Raw genomic sequence first — 14,452 nt, 5'->3', positions numbered from 1 at the left:
TGCACTTCTCACATTTCCACCAGAAAAGGAGAGACTGTATGCTTTCTATTAATTCTAACTCGCTGTCTTTGCAGTTAAACTTCTTAGACATCAGGCTCTGAACTAAGCTGTGAATGAAAAGACTCTAGGGGCAAGAAACTAAGGGAGAGTATGTACTAAAGGCAAAGAACAGGTAAGCTAGGGCACAAGACCCCAGCATCTTCAGTTTACCCTGTGTGTAAAAACTGTGTTACCTACTGTCTGGGGATTTCACTAAGGGTTCAGAGCATTCTAAATGGACCTCGGGGCGGGGCCGGGGTGGGGGGTTGGAAAAGGAAATCGGATATGAACTTTAAAAATGTATAAAAATATAAACAAAAAATAACATAAATCATAAGTGTTTAGAGTAACAGAGAATGTACTAACATTTAAATTAAATAGAGAGTAAAGCAAATCTCACACTTCCAACCAATATCATGTCATAATACAGAGCAGATGAAGAGATGCAGCTTCATTTAAAAACAAAGTCTGAATATCCATGAACCTTTCCCCATATTTATCTTTAAAATGTATATATGCAAGGGAAATTTCTTCTTTCACGTATTCAAAAAAGGTTATATTAAAAAAAAAAGAGAGAGAGATTGGCAGAATTGCAAGAAAGAATCAAGACTTCAGAAATTAAATGAGACTGAGTTGCTTCAAATGAGGTGCCATATTCCAAACTGTTTATTGCAAGAGAAGAATTACTGAGCAGAGCACTCACCCATCCAGCCATCCGCCATCCATCCAAATATATACATACAGAAGAACATACAGACATACATTTGACCATACACAATCATTCCTACTAAAAACACAGTAGCATAATAGGAGCCAAGAGGAACATAAGGACGAGTGAGAAACCATGTCTTGTTGCTTAAATGGGGAAACAAAGCTTACATTCTTACAAGGAAGTACCACCATCACACGGGGCCTGGGAGCCAGAACTGCCAGGAAGAGAAGGGCAAGCAGGCGAGCACCTGGCCGAGGACAACAGACTTGCTTCAGGAATGTAGGAGCCACAAAACCATAGAGAAGGTCACCTCTCCTCTCTCAACTCCCATTTCCCATATGAAAACAACACTTACCTCATAGGGTTGTATGAGAAGGCAGAACGTTTTGCAGAGACCATACGTTGAACAGTGAAAGAGCAAGAGAAATGACCAAAAAACAGAACTGTGAGACTCAAGAAATGCGATATATATGGAAACCCAGAGAAGGGAATGATAAACTCTGATCTAGGCCATGTCTGGCCCTTTTGGAGAGGGCAACACCAGTAAGATGTTGACAGGTAACAAAAAAGGTGGGGGTGGGATGTTGAGAAAGAGCAAATGGTTGTGAGGGCAGAGGTCTGAAGAGGTGGCCAGTGTCCCCAGAGAAGTAGAGAGGCAGTAAGCAAACCTCACAGAGCACAGTGAAGCGAGCAGAGCATCTCAAGAGCAAGAGTCACCTGAGGGGCCACACCACTCAACTCACAGCATTCAGAACACAGGGGTCTGTAGGGAGATGGCTGCTTGCTCCTCCTCCCTCATACACCATGTATTAGCCTACTTCATATAGGACCTGCCCCCGCATCCCTGAGGTAGGTAGAGGCTGTCACACAATGAAGCCTTCCTCACAGGCTTTCTTCCTACTCCTTATTCTTTTCATATGAGAGGGAAGTCCATTTCAGATTTCCAAAAAAATTAGGGGACAAAATAAAAAGGAAGCAAATAAGGGAAAATGTTGAGAAAACAAATAAGGAAGCCAATATATGGCCCTTCCTGTCCTAGTAAGGAGGGATTCTCTTTCAAATCCTAGCCCCAGTCTGGCAACACTAAAGCACCACCAATAAAGAAAAAAGAAAATCAGTTCCCCTAAGTCTTACATTGACTGTGGAGAGGCAGTCTCCTTCAAGACCGATAAAGCTCATGGCCATGGTCGCCAAACTATGGAAAGAACCAAGATGCCCTTCAACGGATGAATGGATAAGGAAGATGTGGTCCAAATACACTATGGAGTATTATGCCTCCATCAGAAAGGATGAATACCCAACTTTTGTAGCAACATGGACGGGACTGGAAGAGATTATGCTGAGTGAAATCAGTCAAGCAGAGAGAGTCAATTATCATATGGTTTCACTTATTTGTGGAGCATAACAAATAGCATGGAGGACAAGGGGCGTTAGAGAGGAGTAGGGAATTTGGGTAAATTGGAAGGGGAGGTGAACCATGAGAGACTATGGACTCTGAAAAACAATCTGAGGGGTTTGAAGTGGCGGGGGGGTGGGAGGTTGGGGTACCAGGTGGTGGGTATTATAGAGGGCACGGCTTGCATGGAGCACTGGGTGTGGTGAAAAAATAATGAATAATGTTTTTCTGAAAATAAATAAATTGGGAAAAAAAAAACTCAAGACACTGCCATGGAGATTAGTAGAACACCCAGAGTGTCACTTCCTGTTTTTCCAGAGTGGCTCTCTGATGGTCTCGTTGCTGCCCTCTTTGGAAAAAGGATACCCAAAGACCCACGGCCCTAGCTCAAGAGTGCGCATTGATGCCCAACTTCCCTACCACCTCCCTAAGCGTCCAGCCCCCCTCACAAAAGCTGGGTATCTGGAAGAGGCTTCTGACTCCCGAAGTCACTCGATTCTAATGATAACACCAAAGGACAAGTGATGTATTTGCTGGGGGAAGGGAGAGGACTGGGAGGAAAAGAGAAAGACCGAACTATACCACAGAGTGTAAAACAGTATCACAAAAACTTGCCAGAAGAAACACAAGCATGTCACCCAAAAAGAAATAAGAAACATCATAGCGAGGGGACTGGTAAGATCATTTTTTTGAAGTGTGGGTGGGGTAAGAGAGAAAACACAGAAAGGGGGTGCTGAATGTCCTTTGACTGTCTCTCAGCTCTCCACTCCCAGAAGTTCACCATTCCTCTGTTGTCAGTTACAAGTCATTGTTTCAGGGATTGGGCTGAGCTGCTGACATTGATCAGGAAAAACACAGAAGCTCTTCAACCCAACAGTATGGCACTCTTCATGCTGCCTATGACGTTCAGTGCACCCCCCGACATGCTGAGCTCCCATGGCTCATCCAACTCCTGCTTGATGAAAATTGAACATACTGCTGTCACCACCCCTAGAGCTAGGCTACGCTCACATTCAGCAAATGCAGATCTCACTGAGCTCTCCAGACAACTTTATCCTACAGCAGCCTAGGGGAGTCTTAACAATTTTAGTCTTAACAATTCCAGGTGCCTTGTGAGGTTCACTTCTTAAGGGTTTCCCGTCAGACAACTTCTTGGCAGCAATATGGAGACATGTGTCCAGCAGCCAGGGGGAGGTGGAAATGGGTGACAGACACCTCTCTCTAGGACAATGGGATGGAGTGGAAGGTAAACACAGTAGAAGGGCACTGAGCTTTGAATGAAAAGATCAGGGTTCTAGTTCTGGCTGGGGCCCTAACTCACTCTATAACCACAGCCATATAACCCCTAAGAGGTCTCACTCTCTTTATCCCTAAAAGAAAGGTTGGCCTTGATAGCTTCTAGATAGTTTTCAAACTTTGACAGTCTATTAACTATGATAAGCACACTGAATTCCTGAGCTACCTTTTCTGACACAACATAGTGCAGATAGATGACTTTTCTCACACTGAACTCTCCCACACTGGGCACCTGACTCTGAAGCGCCCCACTTACCTTCACCTCCAGGGTGCTTGTACGGGTTGTATTTAGGCTTTGGAGCAACTACCGGTGCAAACTTCTTGGGTGGTTGTTGTGTGGACACTGAAATGCTGGGGGTCCCAAAGGAATGGGTGGTCTCCATCCGCGCAGGCACATGGCCGAGGGGCTCACCAGTGCTTTTGGGTGGCAGCCAAGATGGGTGAGACATTGTTGGAATCTGGAACTAAAGAGAAATAAACAGAGTTGGTTTATGGAAGCCTGAAAAGGCAGGCAACCTACCGCACTTCAACATTATATCCTCTGAGTCCGTACTTGATGAAATCTTGACAGAGCTCTCTGAGGAGGAGGAAAGAGGAAGAGAAATGGTGAATGAGGGGAGGAAGAGGAGGATGAAACACTGACTTTCACTGGAGGAGAATAAAATGGCACATTCCCCTCAGCCAATCTTGAACATGTCTTCTGACAGTTACCTATTTAATGTCTAACTCTCGTCAGGAAATGGATATGGTAAGAGATGCTCCTTAACCTGAAGAAGTTTCTACAGTAGGAGAGTCTGATACCAGCCAGGTTGGAAGAAAGCCTAAGTTTTATTAATAACCTATTGAAATGAATACCACATCAATTAAATTGTGATTAAGTTCCCTTAGTGAGGTGATATTGCCTAAGTGAGATAAAAATAAGTAAAAAGTTTCTGGGGTGCAGAACACAGTAAGATTACTTCTGGCAAGGGAGCAGAACAAAGACCTCATTAATGAGCTGCCTCTCAGACTGGACCCTGAGTGCTGAGCATGGGCTGGCCTGAACCATGTCAGCACAGGCCAGAAAGTACACAGCACTCGTGTTTGATGTGACTGGAGGGGGCCGAGGGAAAAGCAGCTAGTAAGCAACTAAAACATGGGATGGAACCAAAGCACAGACAGGGAAACCTGAATTTACTGGGTCAACATCAAGGAAGCACCAACAGTTTATTCTCAAAGCAAAGGCATAACCAGCGCATGTCAGGATACTTAAAAATGATTCTTCTCATTGGAACAGTTATGCTCCCCACCAAGGGTCATTTGCAATCTGGGGGGAGGGGAACCCTGGGGGCCACAGAGCCGGGGCCCCTACTGGCACTTAATAGCCAAGGGTTAGGAATATCCTAACCCATAATGAACAGGTCGGCTGCACAGGACAAGCATCAGGAGCCTTGCTGAGTGAATCTCAGAGGGAACATCTGTGAAAAACATAACCAGGAGCAGGCAAAGCAGCCCAGCCAAAGTGCTATTCTGATCAGATTACAATACAGCATGTGAGGAAAGAGAAATGATGTCTTGCCTGTCAGGGTGAGCCAGTCACCCCTGCAGGCAGCCTGCAGGCTGGGGCTGAGCCTCCCAGACTGCTTGCTGCCGAGGAGGGCTCTCCAAGCCTGATTGCAACAGCTCTCCAGCACAGGGAGGCCCGGAAGGCACCCTGCGCCGGCTCCCAGCCCCAAATCCACCCCGTAATTTATTAATTGAACTGAATTAATTGAGAGGGCTACATGATTACCTCCAGATGTCTGTAAAGACAAAGAACACTGGAAATGCAGGGAAAAACAAAGGCCTTAGCATGCAGCAGGGTCACAAAGATGCAGGGTGAAAGAGAGGGACGGGGGCACCATGGAGGCAAAGGTGGCCTCTTGCTCACGCTGTGATACTTTCTTTAATAAATCAATCTTAATCCTATTTCCAGTAATGTCTATGGTAGTTGAAACCATTTTATGCTTCTTTTGAGATCATTTTCATATTCTGCTGGAAATTCATCCGTTTCTTCTAGGTTTGATCTCCCTCCATTTCTATTTCACTACCTCTCAATTAAAATGATGCCTCCTCTACTACGCATCATTTAGATCCTGAGCATCACTACTCACTGATCCTTAAAGACATCATTCATGTTTTCTATCATCCAGATCAAGTTATATACCCTTTCACTGCATGTCCACAAAACCCAGAGTGCTGTACTCATCACACATCTCTGTCTCTCCGCTTGCCTGTAACCCAAACTAAACTCTTGGATCCTGAAGAGCAGAAGTAATTATCACTCTCAACTCCTAGGGTCTGATATGTAATAAATACTCACTAAAAATGTCTGTTAATTTAATGAATGAATAACTGTATTTGCCTGACACTCGGGCTCCAGATGAATCAGATTTTCATCCTGTACTGAGATGAATCAGATTCTCATCCCATATTCAAGAAGCTTAAGGCCTACCTACAGAAGAGATATTTATATAGGTGAAAAGAGAAAGAGAGCAATACAGAGCATACAAGAAGAACTGGGGTGTGTGTGATAGGAGCTAGCATAGGGAGGGTGGCCCTTGACAAGGATTTTGAAAGCTGGCTGGTTCTGAAGATAAATGGAACAACAAAGAGAATGCCTGGAAATGCTGGAAGCTCAAGGAAGAAATAAGGTCTTCCCGTGAAGCAGACCAGTTGTATTAAAACAAGGAACTCAAGGAGAATATTTGAGGAAAAGGTTCAGAAGATAAATTGACCTTGTTTTTTAAAGGTTTTATATGGAGAAATAAGAAGCTAGAACTTTAATCTCTATACAATCATCTAACAAGAGTAAAAACTCTATGTACGAAACATGAACCAGTTCTGGATGGATCCAAGGAAGGTGATAAACACAATAGCATCAACATACAGCCTCCACATCCCCAGTTCCCTAGTCTCAACTTTGCCAGGGTGACCTTTAACAAGAGAGGATACTCATTTGCAAAATGAATGTCTGTAAAGTCCCAATGCGCTCTAATATTCTATACTGCTTTCCTTCTCTGAACCCCAAATTACAGCCCTTTATTTTGATAAATGGGTCTGAGGAAACCTCACAAGTTTAGTGAACACATGAACTAGCACATGTCAGTCGAGGTTTCTCAGCTTCTCCAAGGACCACCAACATAAACACGAAGATAAGCAGTGGTGAGAGCTGGCTTTGCTGGACCAAAACTCAACCCTGTGCTCACTTCCTCTGGTTCTAGGTCAGTTTCACTGTAAGCTCACAATCATTGCGAAAGCAAGAAGTGAAAGGGAAGATCTCCACAGAGGCTGTGAAAATACACAAACACCATCACAAGAGAGGCAAACAAGAGAAATGGCCCCTGTCAAAGTGAAGGGAGGCTGAGAGCTGGGCTCCCGAGGTACTGGACTTTCAGGAACTTTTGTCACGTGCAAAGCAATGAAGAAGCACCTAAAAAGCTTCACTTATTATCCTCTCTCCATTGCTCTCTGTCTTCTCTTCCTAGCTGTTTAATGGGTACAAAAACGCCATTGAAAATAGATAGCAAGGGTTTACTGAGGACACACCATAGGCCAAGGAATTTTCTAACAGTCTTCACTATTATAGGAGGTAGAGCTATCATTCTTCACATTCAGCAAGGCAAGAAAGTAAGACTGTAAGAATTAAATAACTTTCTCAAAGATATGTGTGTGTGTGTGTGTGTGTGTGTGTGTGCAACTTGCTCAAACATATACATGTGTGTAAATAATAACTTGCTCAAATATATACATATATTTGAGCAAGTTGTTTACTATGTTTATATATTCACACTAACAAATAGCAAAGCTGAAGTCTTCAACCCCAAATCCATGGTCTTCATCATGGCACTACCTTCCTGTTCGGAGGGGGGAAAAAAATCACAATCCAAAGTCATACTTAGAAACAATAGATTTTGCACTTGTGTCCATTCCTAGCTCCCAGATATTACTTGCCATCATGTCTCCTCTACTCCGTTCCACCAAATGATAACCATGATGAGCCACAGGATCATACACCGATGAAGCACAATGGATCACAAACAGCCACAAAAGGCTAGATGACGACCAAGACCCTTCCTCTGCAGATGAGACAACAGGACTACAGGTCAACTGAGATTTAACACTAAAGAAAAAAGGCGACTCAACCTCTCTAAGGATATCATATGAAAGACAAGTCATTGTCAGCCACAAAAATAGAACTAACTAGTGTTGGCTCAAGTTCTTCTATTTCCTAAAATCAGTACTGTGCACTTCTTTAAACATTTACATAGGTCATCAAAATTTTAAAAACAACCAACCAATCATGCCATGGCACCATCTAACACCAAGTACTATAAGCTTTAAGTAGTAGTTTTCTTTTTTTTTTTTTTTAAAGACTTTATTTATTTTTTGACAGAGAGAGATCACAAGCAGGCAGAGAGGCAGGCAGAGAAAGAGGAGGAAGCAGGCTCCCTGCTGAGCAGAGAGCCCGATGCAGGGCTCAATCCCAGGACCCTGAGATCATGACCTGAGCGAAAGGCAGTGGCTTAACCCACTGAGCCACCCAGGCGCCCCTAAGTAGTAGTTTTCAAGACTGTCTGTACAACAGATTCATCTGTGGATCTTTATACGTCTGTTCTGATGGAAGGGTTGAAAATAACTGACTTAAGGCATTTATATTAATCTCTAACTCATGTTGCTTTAGTCCCTAAATCTCCTTTGGCAATTAAGCCAAAGCCTAGCTCTTGGTCAGTGTTTGTTGATAAATGAATGATACTGAAGGAGGCGACAAGTTTTAACATACTATTTTAGTGGTAGGAAATTTGAGAAACTGAGGTGCTAAGTGAGTTAACGACCAGAAGTAGCTAATGGCAGACTCAAGTTCAAGATCCAGGTCCCTTAGCAACACTTTCTTTCTTTCTTTTAACAAGCAATAGGGAGCGTCTGGGTGGCTCAGTCGGCTAAGCATCTGCCTTTGGCTCGGGTCATGCTCCCAAGGTCCTGGAATCGAACCCTGTGTCAGGCTCCCTGCTCAGCGGGGAGCGTGCTTCTCCCTCTCCCTCTGCCACTACCCACCCCACTGCCTCCCTCATGCTCACAGTCTCTCACTCTCTCTCTCAAATAAATAAATAATAAAAAATAAAACAAGCAATAAAGATTTAAATGGTACTTTTTCTATAACTTTGGAGATGTTTCACCTTTACCCTTCTTTCCCCTTTACCTAAAAGTCAGCACCTTCTTACAATATCAAAACTGCTTTCTTTCTTTTTTTTTAAATTAACATATAATGTATTATTTGCCCCAGGGGTACAGGTCTATGAATCATCAGTCTTACACAATTCACAGCACTCCCCATAGCACATTCCCTCCCCAACGTCCTTTCTGAACGATCTATTAAAATGGGACAACGTGCTTTCCTCTTTGGGCTACAGCTAATCATCCTTCTATAGCTCGGTATCCAGCTGGAGGATACCTGATGTTCTGAATAAGACCCAGTTTTCAGGCAGAGCTCCACCACGAGCCTGCAAGGCACCCTTGCCTCCCTCTCTGAAAATGAGGTGACTGGATTAGATGAGGTCTAACCCTGCTCACAAACTCTTCTGATTCCATGGAAGATCCTGACTGTAGAACAGGCCCCAAATGAGCCAATCCGTGGAAATTCCAGATCATCTACAATTCTCCCCTCAGTTCATCAGTAAGAAAGCACAGCCCTCTTTTTTAGTTACTCTTCTTTTTTTTTTTTTTTTTGTCACCTGCTTCCCTGACTTCTCAGTCTTCACCACTGCAGGAAGGAATCATAGATTGATCACAGAGATTACCAAGGTATCAATCAAGATTTATGATGCACAAGTAAATAAGCACTTAAGGCAAACCTTTTCCAAGCACTGGAGGTAAGTCTCTACCAGTGTAATTATGAAGCAGATATACTGTGGCATGTGATCGAAGCGTGGGAAGACAATGTTAAAGAATGAGGCAGGCTGGAAATTACACAAATTGTTAGCTGAACAGCAAATGTAATCACTCTTCCTCTGAAGTACCAGGTCAGGAGAGAGCCGGAAGGGCAAAGCGGGATCTGCCATGGGCTGAAAATGTCAATGCATTCACTCAACTTCTCTCTACAGGCAACTTTGGCCCAGCACTGGCTAAGCGCCCCACTCTCTGCATGGACAGCTGGCATTCCTTGGAAGGGGTGACTACAGAACAACTCTGCGGAAATGCCAAACCTTTATATAGGCTATCGGAGACACAATTGGAAATACTGGAAAAAGCTCTGGACTTAAATGCGAGGACTCGGGTGTAATTTCTAGCTCAGCCACTAATTGACTCGATGATGGCAATGGACTCAAGGAGTCCATTGACCTCCTTGAGCCTCGATGGCTCTCCCTATCCATAAGCAAACGATTAGATGCCTGCTGCCATTCCTTCCACCTCTCATGTTCCATGATTCCTCCCACAAGTCTGCAAGTAGAGTGAGCTGAGGTTTCTTATAAACCTGTCTGGACTCCCCTGAGTCCCACTGACCCGGGAGTGTAAAGTGAAAGGAGGCAGGACAGGAATCCACACAAAATACCAACCCGCTTTGCAGAGAGTTAGTATGAATGTCAACTAATGGCAAAGGCGGAATCTTTATTGCTGGCAACACTGTGGGTGATAAGAACCTGCCCACCGCATGGTAGATCCCGGTAAACAAAGAAACAGGAGGGAGAAAAGCATCCATCCAGACAAATAAACATGTGCTTCTGACAAAAAAAGTGAAGCAGGATAGAGATACACGTCCACGCTGAGTTTTCATCTCAGACTGAGAATGTCACCCAGCAAGGGAACATCAGCCATGACAGGGAAAGACCAGGACACTCGGGAGAAGGTAAAAAAGAAGAATAGAACCAAACCAATTACTAACTAACTAATCTTTCTTTGCCACAACTCCCATCAGTCACAGAAAAATAGGCATGGATGACAACAGCCAGGACCATGGCCAGTCTAGCTGTGAGAAATCATGGGGACTGATTTGTTCCTTCTCATTCGAAAATTCAAAACCCAAGATTTAGAGAAGCTGGAGCAACTCTTCCAAGGTCACACAACCCCTAATATGTATCAGAGGACACATTCAAACCCAATTGTTCTGCCTCCAAAACGTGTTTACAGTAGAAAACTTTCACGAAGCAAGTCTGTAAATCTATTGATTATTGGATAACTAGAGTGGCTAAAAGGTATGGAAATAGAGGAATAAAGAATCACTCTTCTAAGAGTCAGGGGAAAATCATGCCATGGAAAATCACCATCGGTCGTGTGACCCCAGGCCACATTTCACAGCAATGGTTCTACTGGGCTAAATGATCAAGAAAATATTTACCCTCCCTGACTTCCGTCTCTCCAGCTCTACAATAGTAAGCCTTAAGAAGGTGATCTCCAAAATTCCCTCTCATTACATCATTTTATGTTCTATAATAGCACGGCAAGTCTGTGAAGTGTACCAGGCTCACAAAAAAATGTGTTCCTAAGGAGGTTTTCTCTAAGTCTCTGATGCTAACAGACCGGTTTCCGTCCAAGGCTAAGAGAAAGGGGCAAACAGTACTCTGAGACTTTGAGTTCAGAAATCTACTAAAAGTGGACATCTGAATTTACAGAGATGAGATTCTGAGTGCCCAGTTCATAAAGGTTTTAAAATCCTAGTTTATGTCTTACTCCTTTACTAGGGAAACAGGGAGCATGGAAAAGTCACAGATACAAACTCTAATGAGGCCTAGCGATCCCTCCAGTGATACTTGAAATCTTCCCATTCCAAACCCACCACTGGTCCACAAGTTAACCGCTGTTTACTTGTCTGCACTCCCCCAACAGCTTGTTCCCACTTGTAATGAAATATGTAAAGACTATGTTTTAGTTATGTGTTTACAAGTCTGACGTGCCCATTAAACAGGTCATGGAATTTTATTAGCACTTTGAGGGATATTTAATTGATTTCAATTTTTTAATAATTTTTTGCACTCTCCTTTATTAAAAATTCACTTTAAGGGGAGCCTGGGTGGTTCAGTCAGTTAAGCGCTTGCCTTCAGCTCAGGTCATGATCTCAGGGTCCTGACGTCAAGCCCCGCATCAGGTTCCCTGGTCAGCAGGGAGTCTACTTCTCCCTCTCCCTCTATTCCTCCCCCTCCTTTGTGCTTGCTCTCTAACTCGCTCTCTTTAATAAATAAACAAAATCTTTTTTTAAAAATTCACTCTAATACCCCAATAAAAACAAAAAGAATAACAGACAATGTCTGTTTTAGATATAACTTGGAAAAGTTGAAATATTTAATTTTGTCCTCACTGAAGATGAGTCCACCACTGACAAACCTCAGGCCATATTTCCTTTGGACAATACTACATAAGACGGTGTGAAGCAATGTTTATTCAGGCCATATATCCCACGAAGAGTAATCATAGCTACAAAACAGAGAGTTCATCTATACTTCAGCCTCCTGAACATTCCATCGCTCAAAAACCTGTTACCTGTCAAGTATGTTCTTTGTACCTTAATGTCACAGCTGCTGGTCATAAACTAGCTTAGAGCCTCTGCACAGTTTAGACACTGTAATTTGAATTAGAGTTTTGGTAATATTACTACAAGGTTTCCAATGTAATCTTTGTTGCCCTATTACTTAACCTTCATCTTAAATTTCTGCCAAACCCCAAATCTACTTTACTCTTAGGCTAAAACATAAGGATACTGTAAAATCAAATGAAAATGCCCAGATGTTGGACAAATAAAGGGGGAGAGTGGAGAGACATACACAGATTTTTAACCTTCAAGTACCACAAGATACAATTTTAGAAAACAAAGAGATTCAACTTCAACTTCATTCATCATCATATGCTCTGAAATAATAACTTTTGTTTAGCACCCGTCCAAGAGCCTGGAGAAATTTCTCAGTATTAAAAATCGTATGAAAAACAGGCTTCTCATTAGAATGTGTTATAAATTCAAATTATGTAAGAAAGGGTAGTTTTGCAACATCACATTTAATAGCAAAACAATTGAAACCATTTTCAACTGGTGACCTTTTTCTTAAGTCACGTTGGAAGTTGTTCCACTTTTATTTCAAGATTTTGAAACAGAGACATAATCTGTGGAGGCACTGACCAATGGCAGCGGAGTAAAAACGAGCCAGGCTGTTTCGAAGAGGTTTCAGAATGACATCGGTGAATGTTATTCCCTTTTAAATTTCCCTTGATGAGAGCACTAACGTTGTGCCTTCTGCATTTTTGTCAATTACTGACCACCATGCAAACTAGACAATGCACCACATGAAGAAAATACAGGCTGGCTAATACTCTGGGAAATCACACACACACACACACACACACACGCACGCACGTGCACGCACACACACACACACACACACACACACACTGTATACATTTGCAAGGTGGTAGGTAACAACACTCATCAATACAGAAGTTTAATATCCAAGAAACATGAAACTGTCCGTGAACATATTTCTTCTTATGTGGAGCTGAAGTTGAAACTTAACCACCATCTGTGAATTTACTTGAACATATCTAATGACCAAGAATTCATTACCTCACAAGGCAGCCCCTTCCATGGCAGAAAACTGTAACTGCCAAAAGAATTATGTGTTCCCATAAAAATGACCTATCTGTCCTACCACTGCCCTCTGTGACCACAGGCCCTCTGACACAGAGCAGCCCTCCAGATATTTAAAATAATTTAAAATAGTTTGTTTTTAATTTTTCTATTACTTTTTAAATTTTCTACTGATTTCCTCAGTTTACTGGTTTCTGTGTTCCAAGTTTAAAAGTCCAAACCCCCGACTTATTATTTTTGCAACTAGCCTTATGATTTTAGAATAATAACATAATAACATAAAATTTTTGACCTCCAACCAGTAGTTCTCAAACTTTCTTTGGAAAAATAAATAAATAAATGTTTCCTTGTGCCAACTTTTTTTTTCCAAGCTTTCTCAGTGTACCATCCTTTTTTTTTTTTTTTCCCAATTTATTTATTTTCAGAAAAATCCTTGTGCCAACTTTTTAAGAAAATCCCAAGAACAAAACAAACAAATTGATGGAGCAGTTCCTCGCACCTTATTTAAATGTTCGTCCTTTGGCAGAATACATTTCATCTTGAGGAGGCATGTCCAAAATGCGTCATTTCCCTAACCTTCCTATAGCGGCCATGCCAGGAGCCAGGCTGAAAATCTGCTGCTCTAATATTACAACAACAACGACTGCAAGTAAATAAAGAACAAAGATGACATCTCCCTTTATTTTCCTAGTGACTAATACAGAATCTGTTCTATCATCAATGCTCAGAAAGTGATTATTACATAAAAAGGAAGGTAAACAGAAAGGTTTCGGAATGTAAAGAGTTAAAATATTTTTGCATCATGTTAGCTCACATTTCAAACACTGTCCTCCACAGTTCATTAAAATCAGGGTAACCAAACATCCAATGTATGCTTGTTGTTTTGATGTAATTATTAGCGATGTCCCTTTTCACTCTCAAAGGTGTCCCAGTTTAGATGGTAACTTACATACAGTCATTTACTTATAACACTGTGATAATGAGATTTCGGTTGCTGAGTTCAAGAGAATTCTCAATATGATGGGGTCTTCTCCCAACGGCTCCATATAGCCAAAGACCTCCCATACTTTAAATTATTACTGCCGTTGCTAAGAGGATTGAGCAATTAGCAGTGCTCAGGAGAGGAGTGTTTCGGACTTCCCTGCTCCAGAGACATGTGCTTCCAGTAAGAGAGAATGTACCAGAATGATTCTGCAGGAGTTGAAGAATGCAAGATAAAGCAAAAGTCTAGCAGAAGCTAGTATCAACAACCCTACTCACTCAGCCTTTCCGTTTAAGTAAAGAATGTTGCCCTGGCAAAGAAATCCAGAATATTTACTTCAATTACATCCTTACCATCTGCCCATTCCTGTCCCCTACCCCAACCTATATTACCAGTGATTTTATCATGTCTGCTAGGCTTCAAGTAGAAGGACAACAGGTT

At 42.3% G+C, this 14,452-nt stretch overlaps 1 protein-coding gene across 9 annotated transcripts in view; it reads right to left on the bottom strand.

The window, feature by feature from the left end:
• The window catches only part of LOC122908796 (LIM domain containing preferred translocation partner in lipoma), a 673,192-nt gene that overhangs the window by 456,194 nt on the left and 202,546 nt on the right, over nt 1-14,452 (bottom strand). For all 9 annotated transcript variants that reach the window (XM_044251972.1, XM_044251981.1, XM_044251976.1 and 6 more), the window contains one exon: nt 3,700-3,907. In XM_044251972.1, coding sequence (XP_044107907.1) covers nt 3,700-3,892 — 193 coding nt within the window. In that variant the 5' untranslated portion in view covers nt 3,893-3,907. The remainder of the gene's footprint in view (nt 1-3,699; nt 3,908-14,452) is intronic.

The sequence above is a fragment of the Neovison vison genome, chromosome 6, assembly GCF_020171115.1.
Source record: "Neovison vison isolate M4711 chromosome 6, ASM_NN_V1, whole genome shotgun sequence".
Classification (NCBI taxonomy): Eukaryota; Metazoa; Chordata; class Mammalia; order Carnivora; family Mustelidae; genus Neogale; species Neogale vison.
This window is presented reverse-complemented; position numbering and strand designations above follow the sequence as displayed.